Source organism: Rhinolophus hipposideros, assembly GCF_964194185.1.
Source record: "Rhinolophus hipposideros genome assembly, chromosome: 4".
NCBI classification, from domain to species: Eukaryota; Metazoa; Chordata; class Mammalia; order Chiroptera; family Rhinolophidae; genus Rhinolophus; species Rhinolophus hipposideros.
Genome location: NC_138050.1, coordinates 83,954,728 through 83,971,261, shown reverse-complemented (window position 1 = coordinate 83,971,261; position 16,534 = coordinate 83,954,728). Strand labels below are relative to the sequence as shown.

The following is a 16,534-nucleotide window of genomic DNA, read 5'->3' as shown; positions in this document are numbered from 1 at the left end:
TAAGCCATGTGATTGAGATTAATTAAAATAAGCTTTTAAGAATGTCTTCCAAAAGTAAAGTTCTCTTTGAATGAATTCATATAGTTTCCAAATACATTACTTAAGAAATGTTCATTTTAAGAAACATATGCTACCTTATAGAGGAAATAAGAATTCAGTTGAATATATAATAATCAGTAATGAAAAGATGACATATATGTGTCAAATTAATGAAGAATCATGCATGTTAGTTAATGTGGCCATTTAGGAACAAAACTAAGTGAGATTAAGTAAAAAATGAAGGAGCTGCTGATGGTAAATTCTAGGTACAGATTTTTTTCATAAAGAATAGGAATAAATATTTACTTGTGAAAGATTATAACTCAAGTATTTTCAATAGTATTTTGTAAACAGTAACTGGAGCGGAAAAAACAATAGCACACTCAATTATTTACATGGTTAAGATCTCATTTTATCAACGATTTTTACAGATAAAAGAAACATAGACAGATAAGGGTAGTATATGTCACATGTGTTTAATTATAATCCTGAAATTTAAGACACTAATGCCTAGGAACCCCAGAAGCAATAGATTATCTTGAATTCTGGCCAAGAACAACAGTGGTCTAAGAAAAATTAACTGGATGGACATTTGACACATTCAAGGGAAAATGAATATTACTATTGAGAATATGGGATAGTGCACTAATGGGTTATGATGCTGACCATTTTTATGATCGTTTAAAGGATATCAAAAGAAGCTATCTGTTCATTTCATTAAAAGAATAATATCAGTATTTGGGGGAAGTATGTATTTCTAAAATATCTACCTTCCAAGAGTCCTCTCTTATTAATACATATAGTATTTTATTATAAATGATTGATGTGAAACTCACTATAGTTTCAAAAATTCATAGAATATTATTATGTCATGAAATCCATGCCGAGAAAGCAATTGCCATTATAAATCAAAAAGACAACTCATACGGACAGGTCATATGGTAACGGGTTCTCCTTGGAATCATATCCTTAACTGTAATTTATTCAATAAGTAACTTAAAGGTTAGGTATGATGAGTTGAATCTCATGCTCAAATAACTTCAAAATATTGTTGTACTATAACATTATGAGATTAATTTTCTTGGAATTTAGAGATACTTGCATTTATATTAATTTGAATCAACATGGTTCCACGTAATACGTCTTAAATGTTTTCCCCTTAATGTAATTCCCTAGAAGGGTTTCACTGAGCAATCTAAGATAATAGATAATATATAGAACATTTACTGCTTTAATAGATTGAAGAAAGTATCCAAATACAAGAGCAGATTTTGAAAACCTTCGCTGTGCTACATTTTCACATTTAGAAAATAGTTTTCAATTCATGATTTAATAGGAAAAATAATAGCTTAAAATTGACTTCTAGGGAATAAAACATTATTAGATGGATTACAGATTTTGTTGAATTTAATATTGAATATTGTACATGTTAAAAATAATTTTCATGATACAGCATCACATTTGTAAGTCTAACTCAAAATTTCATAGATCTTTGGAATAGACAAAGAGTCTTATATTCCCTTTAATACTATAAACTCACTCTTTTTTTAAGTCATATCCTTATATCCCAGGAAACAAATTCAATCATTAGAAAAGTACATATTTAGGAAAATAGTCTCTCAACGTATTATTGCATTTCTTAAATGACAATTAATGGGAATATGTTTGATGGAATGATATACTCCATCAAATGGTTTGATGTAGGAAGGATTTCAGTGAATTAAATATGAACCACAAAATTCTATACATATCATGATGATCAAAATGTAACCATTGACATTAGAAGAGGATTATATCAGGACAATAATATTTTGCTTGAGCTAACTGGAAGATATAAGAGCAATTAAAAAAAACTGAGGAAATTATTACAACCTGATGCCCTAAATATGGGGAACAACTCATCATTCCCTTAAGACACAGTTTCAAACAGGGAGATAAATACCTGGTTTCTATTTGAAACAAGGCAAAAGTCCTGTTTTAAAAATCATCATAATAAAACTAAATATCAGATGTCATCTTGTTATATAAAACTTTGAAAGCATTTTGGGATGCATTGGCTCTTTTGTTCTTCACAAAGTCCTATCACGTAGGAGATAAAACAGATTGTATGATGTTTGGTTTATAGATGATAAAATAAGTATTTCAGAAGGCAACTTGATGTTGTAGAAAAAGGACCAGTTTAATTGGAGTCAGAAAACTTGAATTGAAAACTGACTCTAGCACAGGATAGTGAAACATGGGACAAGTCTCTTAGCATTTTGTTTCTCTTCACTAAAATGGTGTGTTTGGGACCAGTATCTACCTTTTGATGATTGAACAAGTGAGGCCAGATGGGATCAGTCAAGGTCACATTGCTAGCAAGTGGTAACGAAGAGAATGAAAGCCAGACTTTTCAGTTCCAAGTTAAGAGCCATATCACAATATCATGTTGTATGTCCTTTAAAGAGAATCATAACCAACTCACTGTATTCTAAAATCAGTGAAGATAAAAGACTCAATTCCTGGTGGTCTTCTGCAGGAATTGGGCTTATGGCAACTTTACTTAAAATGTGAAATGGCACAAAAGATGATCTTAAAAGAGTTCAGTCTACTGCTATATCCTTAGCCATATATCAACAAGTGAACATGATAAAAAGCTCTCACATTAATTATACTGACGACTTCCTTAATGAAGTGCAAAAGGGTTTGCATAATCTGATTCAATTCATTGAATTAGGTTACAGTTTTATCATTTTGAAAACCAGCCTCATTGTTTACTTCACAGTGTATTTCAATTCATTTCAAACAATTAAATAGCACAGCATACAGCTATAATCAATTGAAAGCAATCTCCATTTCTAAGGTCTACTGCCATATGTAGTGTGCATACTTCTGAAAGCAATATATGAATTTAAACATATAATAGTGTTATGACATTTCATACCATAAAGCACATTTTGCCCAAAAAAATGTATAAAAGGAATTTATTGTCATTAAGTCTTAAAACGTAAACACATAATAACCAATTTTTTTTTGTGTTAACTATCTCTATTAGGAATATCTATGAAGTATATTTACATGAATTTGAAAAACTTGCCAAACTAAAACTTACTAAACCTAAGCTATAGATTTTAAAAATTACCAGTTTTATTCCTAAATCCAATGAAACTGATATGAGCATGGAGAATCAGCAATAATAATTAATAACATTTAGATCAGCCTACTAGCTTCATCATTTTTAGAATGCTGGTATAAATTGTGTCATGTGACATTCAGGGCAGTTAAACAAGAAAAACAATTTTGATATAATAAAATGATCCTTTTTACAGGTGAAGAAAACAAAGGATCAAAACATTTGACTGCTTTAGTTATGAAACATTTAACAAATGGTGTGGTTGGAAGACCCCTATGGTTTTCAAGAATTGACTCCTCTCTTGGGGACTTTATTTCTTAAATGGGAAAGACAAATCAAAGTAATTTATAGTAACGTTAAGGGTTTTTCACTTAAAGCTCTTTAAGAGTCCATGTTTTTCTACTATTATTTCTGATTATCTTTATTGGTTAAAATCGTATTATTTTTCCACCCCTTTACATTCTATCACAACTGTAAGTATTACCTTATATTACATTCAATGATTATCATTTCCTATTTAATTTTACAGCTATAGACTCCTTCATGGAGTAGTTGTGAAAGAAGGGCAGAGAGAATGTATTTAAAAATGCATTTAAAAGTGTATTTCAATTGAAAAAGAAAACTATCTTAAAAACTATAAAACTATGAAAGAATATAAGAATATAAAACCCTGAAGGATGACAACACTTAACTAGAAAGGCACCATGTCAAGATTGGAAGAATAATTCAAAGTAAAATAAAATAGAATCCAGTCTATCTACTTTTGTAATTAAAAGGGAATAATATGGTCTTATTCAATCTACCTCCAATGCAAAATTACCTACAAATTTCCTTAACAACAGTGGTACTAAGAGAGAAAATGGATGGCTGATGGTTAAGGAGGGAGAGAACTTTTTAAAAGTACTATTCCTCCTTTTTTTTGTATCATAAACAAAATGGACTACAAAAGTTAAATATTAAAACGATGGCTAACAACTTTTCATCCCACTTTCTTCTTGAACCCTTCTGTCAGAAGGAAAAGTTTTATGAGTGATATGTTCCACTCTTAGACAGTTCTCCATGTAGCAAAGCTCTTTCTTATGGAAACCAATGCAGCAGACCTCTCTGTAATTACTGCCCATCAGTTAGATTTCTATCTGCAGAAGAGCGCAGTATGAATCTACTCTATCATCCACTTTCAGACCCTCTGCACGTCTGCTTAAGACTAAACATCACCATCATTTCTAAATTCCTATCATCTAGGCTATTCTCTTAATGCTCACCAGTTTGTCAATGTCCTACTAAAAATTGTGGTGCCATGACTGAACATAATATTACAGATGTCATTTGAAGTGCAGAGTAAAACAGTATTGTTGTTTCCCTTTATCTGGACTTTATATTCCTATCCATTAAGCTTAGGTTTATATTAGCACTTTCAGAAGCTCTATCACAATGCTGGTTTATATGATTACATAACCAAATAAAATCCTTTAGTGTTTTTCGTGCAGAATGTTTTTAAATCAGATCTTAAGATCATTCGTGACCAGGGCAATAAATGTTTTAGGACATGGAATGTGAAGTTTTATTAATGCTGCTATCTTTCTGACATTAGCCAAGTTCTCTTGAAATATTTGGTCCCATCAGCACTTTCAATTATCAATTCTACTTCTATACAAAGAGGAGAGTGAATTTGTAAAATTGATCCCCAAAATGCATGGAGAAAATGTAAAGTATTGCAGCATCATATGGTTAAATCCTTACTAACAAACCTAGAGCACATCATTAAGGAGAGGAGTTGAAAGTTTGAAGTTTGCCTCAGAGGGGAAAGCCTGTCAGAGACAAAGAGAATAAATAAATAATTCTGTTTATCTTGTTTTGCATGACTTTTCTTCTGCAACATCTTTAGGAATATTTAAGAAACTATATCTATAGCAGCTTTCGTTGTTATTCGTGAATGTAAAAACACTGTAGTTGTGTTTCTCACTTCTCTTGATTAGGGAGGAAAACACAATAGAAGTAGCACCTCCTACTGGGCAACAAATGGCAGCGAGCAATGAAAGACAACATATGAGGTAGTGTATAACCAAGGGATTAGAACACTGTCTGAGAATCTCACAAATAAATGGGTAATCCACAAAATGTCAGCTAATCCACACACCATCATAATCAAAAGTTGACACTTAACATCTGATTTGTTTTCCTTAATGTAAGTAAACTTCTCTTCTGTCAAAGGAGGCATCATATTACTTAAAAGAAAACAAACAAAAAATACCTAACAATTAGACAATTAGGGATATTAGCTACTTCATTACTGCAAATCTATTGAGAGAGAAGTGTAAGTATATCACAACTCAGTATGGCCCAGTGTAGGCAGAGGAGGCTGGAGAACTCAACAAAACTTAAAAGATAGAAACAAATTAGGAAAGAAATGACTGTAATTTTCTTCTAAATAAAGTAGATGAGAGGCATGTCCAGAAGTCCAGTAATATGTGGTTATTTAATTAAATCTAAAAATAATAGATCTTTGCTCTAAGAATTTAGAAAAAAAGATTTTTATGAATTTCTATGCTAATAACAGACCCAGGGGCATATTGTGTCTTGAGTGAAATGCTTGATTATAATGTATATTGTATACTTAATAAAATAAAGATATTTATTATCTTGTTTCTCATTTATTTACATTCGTGTATTTATAAACATGAATTTAAATTCAGTTAATTTTTTCGCTGTATTTTATTCATATATGCACTAAATTAGTTCAATGTCACAATACTGTGGGTACAATGACGATTCCAATCCTTAAGGACTGTATAATACAGTGCATAGTACAGCGATACACAGAAATTTTAAAGACTCATATGTTCTATGTTGCCATTTTATTCCTGTAAATAAATATTGCTTCTGTAGAGTATCAATATAGGAATATAAATTTCATCAATTGTTGACGATGATGCTTATCGTCAATATATAGTCAAATATAGCCATCAGAGCCAATAAACAAACAAATAAATAATGACCTCCATTTACTCACTACACCTTCCTTAGGCTCTAGACTTCGAATCTTTAATCTGGAGCCCAACCACACTTAACAGAATTTTATACACTGCATTATAACATCAGAGTTTAAATTTGTAACTCTGAAGCTTAATAATTCCACTCAGAGATCCTTTACTATACATATATTATCCATAGTTATTGAGCATATATTTATCTTGAATATCTTCTCTGTAGCAAGCCATATTCTATATACTCAGCTGCCACAGTAAACAAAAATGACCCAAATCTCCCAAAGACTATTTGTATGCATGTCTACCACATCAAGATCAGCTGCTTAAAATGCTTTGCCCAGTGAGGTACTGGGTGTGGTAGGCTGATCATGACCCTCAAAGTCATGTCCACATCTTCATCCAGAGAACCTGTGAATGCTGCTGCTTGATATGAGAAAGGAGTCTTCACATATCTGATTATGTTAAGGATCTCCAGATGGGATTATCCTGGATTATTTGTTGGGCTCTAGATACAATCACAAGTGTCCTTATGAGAGAGGCAGAGGAAAATACACACACACACACACACACACACACACACACACAGGAGAAGGCAGCACCTAGAGCGATGCACCCAGAAACCCAGGAAAGCAGTCACCAGAAGCTCCAAAAGGCAAGGAATGGGAGGGAGTGTGGCCCCACTGAAATCTTACTTTGGCCCACTTGTACTGACTTTTGACTTCTCCAGAATGGTGAAAGAATACATTTTTGTTTGCTTAAGAAAGTAAGTGTATAGTAATTTGTTACAGCAGGCACAGGACACTAAGAACACGCCCAATACAAGTTTTAAAACTAAATAAATTACATGAAGTCTAGTATTTAGGTTGGCTCTCCTAATGGAAAAGAGAAGATATTGTACTTTATTTTTTCGCTTCAAGAAAAATATCAAGGGTACATGCATTAAATTCTGACAGGTTAAGTGCACCACACTCAAAATGTCTAGTGATTAACTGTCACAAATGTTCCCTACATATAAATGTATGAAAACACATACATGCACATACTACATGAACATCAATGGTTTAAACAGGTTATATCATATTTGTTTTTTGAGTAAGGTATTCAGGGAATTATGTTTAGTTTATTAGTGAAGGCAATCGATTCATTTGTGGCTGTTTTACTTGTGCATTTTTCTGTTATCCTTGTTAATCTCCCCAGGGAATACGATACATAACTTTGTAATAAAAAAATTCTCAACCTACAAGGCACATGACACACTGAAATTTCCCCTCAGAAGTTGAAATATTTAATTCATTTAAAATGTCATAAATGTTGATAATACAAAAAGAGATAGTGAGGATGTTGTTACTGGCTAGTAACAGAGAACAAGAAAAATAAATAACATAAACTTGAAAATACAGTTTTGAATTATAATTCCACATGAAAATAGTTCCATATATATATATATATATATATATAGTTCCATATATATATAGTTCCATATATATATAGTTCCGTATATATATATACACATATATACATACATATATATACACACACACACAGATATATATATATATATATATATATATATATATATATATATATATATATATATATATATGATAAGACTGTTTCAATGGTATTAACTCTGGATTAATATCGCCCTGGTCTAGCATTTTAACCAAAATGATAAAATTGCATTATAAGTTCTTAGGCATAGTGCATATGTGCATACAGTTGTTTTCTTTATCCTGAATGTGTATTGGTTATGTGTCCACAAGGTCACGGTGAGAGAATAGACATGTCCGAGAAGCAAAACTATGAATTATTCATTTATTTAATTTGAATGTATTTGAAAAAATTAGGGAGTATTAGATAACTTTTCATGTCAAATGCAAATATTTGGTACTCACTGAGTTACTTCCTAATACTTACATGAAAATTGTATTTCAAAAATAGCTTTCATTCTGCACTAAAGATAAAATCAGGAAGTTGGCAAAATCCACTAACTAAATTGCACTCCTTGCACAAGAGGGGAGTATTTAGAACTAAATAACCGTTTCCTTAAGTGTAAAAATACACATGATTCTATTAAAAGTGTGATTGTTATTGGAACTCTGTTGCTAGGATGAATTTATTCCAAACTGGTATTTATTATCAAAAATGATTTATGATATGTGCTCAGCCCAAATGAATGTAGGGAGCACTATAGGGGGTACTGCTTTGCAAGACTCCACAAAGGCCTTCTTTCTTTCATTAACTTCCACTTCTGGTTGCTATGGCATCTGGTGACAACCATAAATTTTGGAAATTATCACCATCTGCCCACGCCCCCTTCTAAGGTTAAACACAAAGCCACTCAAACAACCAAAATAATAAACAAATAAAAACTCCATAAGCAACTTCAAAGTTGTTTTTCTTTTGTTTTTTGTGGTTTTTTTAAATTATATACACCTACTCCAACTAATGCTCAAAATGGGACATATCTCAAATAACTTAAATGAAGATGAAGATGATGTGTTCTGGAAAATTGTGTTAGATGATTCAAAAAGTGGTTCTAATGTGGATTCAGCCTTGGTGTTCAAGAAGCACATGAAAAGTTTAAACAAAATTATTCCATGGAGTGCAAGGGTAAAAAATAAATAATAGCAATATGCATATATAAATTACATATACTTCAATACATAATATTAGAGCTGGGAAAAGACTTTTTAAAAATATAAAAATAGTCAGATTTTTTTTCTGATAAAACAGATGTTGCCAGGAAGAATTTTTCTTAACTCTAATGTTCAATTGTTGAAAAAAAAAAAAATGAGAGAATGATTAGGAACAAATTGAATGTGTTTTTTTAATATAAATTTGTCAAAATTAATAAATTTTCTTTTTCACAAGACCAATTTAGTAACATTGAAGGCAAATTTACATCGTTTATGCTTTTCAAATGGTGATACTGGGAGCACAAAAGTAAAGGTCAACATTCATAGGTAGGCTACCATTTAAATCTTAAAGAGGATTTGAGATTTTTGGGGCATGGGTTATTTTCTTCTTTGTTTTCTTGAGGCTTCCATGTTTGTTTATTTGTTTTGCTAGTTTTAGAAACACGATTTCCAAGTCTTTTAAAGATACTGATATAACTACATACTTTTAGAAACAAATTTTTTAAATTCCAAACTCATAGATCAAAAACATGGTTGAAATATCATCAAGCTAGTTTGCTTAATGCCAACAATATTGGTATATAACTTTTTCATTAAAATTAAAAATAAATAAATATCATACTTCACTTTCCCCAACTTAGGGAAAAAAAATGATATTTTATTATCTAAGAAAGTAACAAATATAAGAAAAGAATGTAGCAAATATAAATAAAGTCCTGGGATATAAATCTATATTTTTATTGAATCATATTTTCATATTGAATCATATTTTCCCAATGCACTAAGTTCTCCTTGGGAGAAAAGTATTCACTCTTTTGAGAACTTTAAGATTTCTTTAAGACCATTAGATTTCTAGTTAATGTTTTAAGATAGCAAATAATCCAGGGCATGGAGCTATTATTCTGTATTACCTAAACTTCTTCAGCTAGAAAAAATTTTACGTAAAAAAAGCAATCATATTGAATATATTAAAATAACACCATTCATGTGCAACAGTCAAACTTTTGACAGTTTCAGATTTTTGGACCAATTTCTAAAAAGTTGAAAGTAAGTCAAATAGACGATAATGAGCTCACACACTCTATCTTCAAGCCAGTCAAACTACACTCTTCAGAGCACTGAACTGTCCAAGACCCACTTTTCAATCCGGTTTACTCTCCTGATGAACCTCTATTTCCTCATCTTTCTCTAGAACATCATTGTTTAAGGTCTTTTTCAATATAATATTTAATAAGCTTGATAGAAATTCTGGTTTCTTAGTTCACAACATACTAGAAAGAACAAAAGTCAAATAAATAAATAAAAACATGTCTGAGAAAAACAGCACAACAATTGAATTAAATGAAATGATCCTCCTTCAAAAATGAATGCCCATAATGTCAAGTTTAAATTATCTTCAGTGTCTCTGTTCACCAAGCCAGGGAAGTGTGTAAAATATTTCAGAAACAGGTCTATTAAAAAAAAAACCTTAATATTTTGATTTTGAATTTTGGCATATGATCATCAGTCATTTACAAGCTTCACTTGCCGCAGTTATTTGATGGCATTAGTTATGTGAGGAGTTTCTGTACGTAGATTCTGAGGACGTCATCTTATTTCATTGCTTTGGTAATGAACTATTTCTTATCTTTACCTTAAAAGACTAAATGTTAGCAGACAATTTGAGACCAGATCTTCCTCATTTTAGTATGAATACAATCTAGAATCCTTTTTTCTCATAAAATAACTGCATTTATTAATATGTGAGAGTTGACACAAACTTATCAAATGTAGAATAATTATTATTTTAAATGATTATTTTTTTAAATACCCAAAACGTACTTTATTAAAAGTTACTTAAATCAAAGATGCTCAGGTCTTTTTTCTAGTACACCTGAGTCTTTCAACCATTAAACATGAAAAGTTAAAATTTTAGTTCCTGGCCTATGTACTAAAAAAAAACAAAAGAAAACAAATTTTTGAATTAGGAAATTTTTATCTAGTTAAATAAAAATAGTTAAGGCTTAACAAAGTACTGCATGTTTCTTTTCCAAATTTCAAATTAGGTATTAGAGTCTCAGGCAGTAGGATTCCGTTGGTCAATTTAGAAAGATGACTAACTAAACAATAGAAATAATGCTACCTGTTCCGTAATTCGGTCATTTTCAGCTATTCATTTCATTTTTCTATGTGTCATTTATTATCTATAAAATTGGCATAAAAATACAACTCTCCATGGGTCTTTTAAAAATGTACTGTTAAGTACATAATGTGGCATCTTACACCAAAAAATTAAATATATTTTAATTGAATAAATGAATAAAATGAATAAACATCTTCAAATTTAACTCAGCAGATGTTTGACATAAAGGTTCACAAAGGTCAAAAATTTGTTCAGATGCTGCCACAGAAATAAATGTGAATTAAAATAGTCATTGCTTTCAACCAAATATGAAATGTGAAATCAGATAACCTATGATGGTATTTCATGATGGTATTACAGCACCCAGAAAGACAAATGCTACAAAAGAAAAAAAAAAATTGATATGGGCATTCAGAGAAAAAATGAAGACTCTCTCCTCATCTTGCCAGAGTATCTTTCCTGCACCACTTATTTTATATGGCAATTATAAGCTAAATGTTTATATGTATATCTTCTCAGTAAATTTCCATGATGGCAAGAATCATTGCAAATATATTATGCTATATAATAATAGCAGCATCCTCATTATTATTATTTAAATTTGCTCATAAGTCAGGATGACACATGCAAGTGGGAAAACATGTAAATAAATAAAAGAATTAATGAACAAATCCAGGGGTGGAAATCAAAGTTATTTTTGCACACAGTGAAATATTTAAGTTGTTTATGGTATGAAACATATGTGGTCAAGAATATTCTTTCACTTGTACATTTTCAAAATTTTAGTAATAAACATCCATCAAATGGTTCTAAAGGAAATGTATTCACATTATAGTTTGAGAGAAAACAGGAGAGCTTTCTGTTTGACATAGTTACTGTCTTTTGTTTGGATGCATTTCAATCTATTTCAGAATACTAATGGAATGAGAAATAAGTTTAGAACCCAGAGACATGGATTTGAATAACCACTAACAGCTACCATCTGATTAACCTTGGGAAAGTCACTGATTCTCTCTGAGCACGGATTCCTTAGCAGAAAAATAGGGATAATAATTTGTTGCTTGATATTAGTGAATGGACTCACTAGAATAACGCCTATCACTGTGCTTCTTTCATTTTATTTTAAATAAAAATTTAATGATAATGCATTTTTGAAATAAATTATCACCAGTAACATTATCTTAGTGTTCACAAAACATAATCCACAGGTATAAATATCTAGATAAACATATGTATATTTGTATATGTGTATATATGTATATGTACATACACACACATATATATGTATATGTACTGTACGTAAATATATACACACTGTGGCACTGGCTGTTTTTTAATATTTTCAGTATAAATAAGTACACTCTTACCTGTTGGTGGGATTATCCCAGGAGACATGAGGCCAGGGACAGAATGTGGCATGATATGAGAATTCTCTGGGGAGGTGACACTTTGAGTCCTCTTAGGAGGCCTTCCAGGTCTGGAACTGAAACAAACAAACAAAAAATTTTTACAATTAAGCTGTTGTCTTACACATCATTTCAAAGTTGTTTCAAGTGGTAACATGGACTGTAAATAAATTTGTTTCAAGGACGGTTGCTTTTGCAGTTAGATGTAATAGACTTCCATCACTAATTAGATTACATGCTGAATTCATTTTCCCCATTGGAGATCGGCCACTCCTGATGCATAATTCATAGCCTGCACCTCGTTACCTGCTTCTTCATATTAATATCTATACACAGTTTGAATTGCCTCGTTTGCATATGCTAAAGTTCTGCATGCAGCCTTCAGCACGAAAATTATGCACTAACTTGTAATAATTATTACAGTCAGCCAGCTATTGATTTATGAGACTTTTAAAAACCAAATATGTGTAGTACTTGTAATGAATGATATTTTAAGGTTCTTCAGGAAATTAAAAGGCAATGGCTGCCTAAGGAAATGTTCTGCTTGTTTGATTTAATACTACAGTTAGCTGGGAGGTGGAATGAAAGAGTGATTCAGACCTATAGCACATTTTTCGATGATATGTTTTATTACTTTGCACTGCTAGTCTGATATCTAGATGATAAATGACAATACATATCTAATGTGTGAAAAGGTCTCGCAATTTCTTTATTTTTTGTCATTTAAAAGATAAGTCAAGTTATCATTTAACCCTTATTCTATTTAAATGAACATCCCCACTAGGTTGCCTTACTTTGAATATACTAAAATAAATTCGAAAGGCTTAGGATCATTCGTAAGACATTATTGAGAAACTGCCAGTAGAGCACCTTATATCTGCCTTTAGGATAAATAAAAATAGACTGTGTTGTGTTTTAGTAGTACTTGTCCATCGCATGCGTATTGTAAAGATTAATTTTTAAAATTATAAAAGCAGAGGTGAAGAGACCAGTATTCACTATCCTTGTATAAGAATAACGTGAATATAATATTAGCAACTTTTGAAGCAAACATACTTAGCATTATGTTTCCACGTTCTGCCTCTGTATCATGAATGTTTTTATAATCAAAAGGGTTTTTTTTTCCATCCTTTATTTGGCCAGTATGTGCCTAGCAAATAATAACCTCCATAAATTAGCATTTCCATGCTAGCCTCAGCTGGCATCCTTTGCTTCCTCAGAATATTCAAAGATCCTACCTCCATTATATAATGTAAGTAATAGATGTGGTCATCTAACAAATAATTATTAAGCACTTGTTTTTTCCAAAGCTGTGCCCTGTGGAGGCTAATTTGGGAGAATGGGTTCTTTAGTCTTCATGAGCTTATACTCTTGCCAAGTGGGACAGATCTGGTGCATCAATAGCTATGGTGTAAGCTGGAAAGTGCTAAGTGTCATAAAAAAGTTGCAGCCTGAATGCTAAAGAGGAGTTAGGTTGAATGATGATACTGCCGTGCTGAGTGAAGAGAGATAAAATTTCACGGCAGTGGAAACAGGAGAATTCTGAAGGAAAAGTAGACATAGAGAGGAGAAGAACAGAAGAAAAGTACACTCCAGTGAGAATGTGAGAAAGAGATGGAAACGTGAAAAGGTATGGATATTACAGGAGTGTTGCCACAGAGCTGAAACAGGTCTGATAAAATGAGGGAGGAGCAGAGAGTGATAGTTAGTCAGTGCCTGGGGCCAGAACCTGGAGGGCTGGGAGCTAAAAGCTAGGAGACTGTGTGTTTGTTTTGCTAATCGATAAGGACACTTTCCTTCTTATTGTTCTGAAGTATCTCTCTGGCTACTTATTCTTAGTCTTCATTATTACTCTTCATCTTCAGCTAGTTCTTTAACTCCTGTTGTTTGCCTGGGGCTGATCAACAGTGCTCTGATAGTCTCCATTCTCCCTGAGTGATCTTTCTATTAACAGCACTGAGATGCTAAGGAATGATGGCTAAATAAATATCTGCAGCCTAGATCTTCCTCCTGGGATTCAGACAGATTAATGCCTGTCTACTGGAAATCTCTGCTTGGATGTCCTATAATAATCTAAGACTCAGCTTGTCCAAATCTTAACTCAGCATCTTCCCCATTAAAACCGATTCCTCTTTCCCTGGTTCAGCGAAATGGCACCTAATTGACTAAGCTAAAAATCCAGCACTGACCAGTGTCTTTTCCTTCCTTCCTACACTCAGATATCCCAGGAAGAGAGCTCTCTGATATCTTCTCCGTTCTCTCTTTTGTAGTCCCACTCCTATTTTCCAAGTCAATCCCGCATTTCTTATTTGATCTATAATGTCAGCCTTCCAAACATCCAAGATCTACCTACAACTTTGTCCAACTGTAATGCCTACAGTCTAAATTTCAGAAGGATTTTTCTAAAACATTTATTCAATTATGTTTTCCACTTTGCTTAAAAATATAAATAGTTTCCTATAGGAAATCACAGTCAGCATCATGGCACAAAGGCCTTCCAAAACTTGACCTCTGTCTACTTGTCCTTTTATTTAATCTCACCCTTTTAGTCCTACATTCATGGTTTAAATTTGGCCCTACTGAATTTCTTAGCAGTGTTGCAAGTTGCTTCAGTCTTCTATTACACTGCCATTATAGATGCTGCCTCTTTTGCCACCAAAGCCTTTTTCTTCGCCCACCTACCCTCGTCCCCATTTTACCTGGCTAAAGTAAATCATCTTTCTTACTAACCATGTCTAGTTAGTATGCTTTCTATGTACTATGATAGCCCATGGTGAACAAATCTACTTACTATAGCTCTGGTTGTACTGGTTGTAGTAATCTGTTTATTCTTTTTACTCCCAAGACTGTATGGAAGAAAGTATATAAAATATATCATTGGGTCCTTAAAGCTCAGCTCAGTGCTTAGCTATTTATTTATATTTCTTTTCTTTCTTTTTTCCTTCCTTTCTTTCTTCTTGATTTCACTGTATCTAAATAAATTTTAACACAATTTGTGAAGCCCTTTTCCCCAAATTCCTCAAGTATCTTACCTCATCTATTCTACTGGCCTCAAAGTTTCTAGGAAACGCAAAGTACGGCACACACACACACACACACACACACACACACAAAATGGAATTCTGAGTTTAAGGATAATGCTAAATATACATCAGAAGTCCAGAAAAAGAAAATACAATTATTGAGTGATCTCAAGCAAGATTCCGTGAGGAAAATGGGAAAGGAAAAGGAAGTTAAGATTGGAAAGATTTAGCCCTGTAGTGTGCTTTGCTTCTATGAAACTGTTTAGAAGTACTTTATTATTCAGGCCACAGGAGCTGTCCTCAGGGCCCTCACTCACTCTGAAAGTAGAAGTCAGGCTACCAAGTAGGGGCACTTTATTTCATGCTGTGATTAGAACAGACCCAGTGAGCTCCTTTCACCCCAGATACCAACTGCCCAATCTATGACACTGCCTCCAATTCTACCTGCAGAGATTTACTGCTTTCAGTTTTAAAGCTTTAAGATCTATTAAAGGCTGCCATTAAAATGCAAATACCCTTGGTGGTGGTAACACCCTAAAGCCATCAACTAACACCCTATTGAGGATTATTTTACAATTAGGGGAGATCAGAGTCTTGAGATATCTATGCAAAGAATGCAGCGAACTGGAAGGAAGGATTTGAAGGAAGTCAAGTCACTTACCCTTTTGCCTGAGAATAAGACTACTGGGATTCCCTCCTTGAAGTTAACTTCTTGTCTGAGGGGGAATTTAGAAGGCTTACTTATTAACAAGACTTTCCTCTTTCCTTTTCTGACCCACAGTCAGTTTAAGTCCCTTCGTATTTTACCAGGACTAGAGTCAGTCTTGATTACTAACTGCTACAGGGTTTGACTCCAGGGGAGACAAACTCACTGTTACTATTTTTAAAATATTTAAATTTCTTTGGACAGGGCTATAGGGAACTTCTAAGAGAACATGTGTAGTGCTGTAGCCAGAAGCACAGGTTGTATGCCTTGACGGTGTAGCTTTAAATACTGGCTCTACCAATTTACTAGAACCTTAATCAAGCTACCTAACTTCTCTGAGCATCTGATTAAATCAGAATATTGTTTTCTCTTTCTTTCTTTCCTTTTTTTCTTTATGTAGACCTGTTTGCTTTGTTAGAAATATGTTATTCTTGGAAAGAAAAACAAAAACTTAACTGAAGAGTGGGAATGAAACAATTATCAAAAGCATTTCCTTTTGA

General features: G+C 32.6%; 1 protein-coding gene across 2 annotated transcripts in view; it reads right to left on the bottom strand.

Annotated features, from left to right (window-relative positions):
* DACH1 (dachshund family transcription factor 1) overlaps positions 1 to 16,534 on the bottom strand; it is a gene marked incomplete at its 3' end in the record, with an annotated part of 404,086 nt that overhangs the window by 223,118 nt on the left and 164,434 nt on the right. For both annotated transcript variants that reach the window (XM_081046619.1, XM_081046618.1), the window contains exon 2: positions 12,267 to 12,382. In XM_081046619.1, coding sequence (XP_080902745.1) covers positions 12,267 to 12,382 — 116 coding nt within the window. The remainder of the gene's footprint in view (positions 1 to 12,266; positions 12,383 to 16,534) is intronic.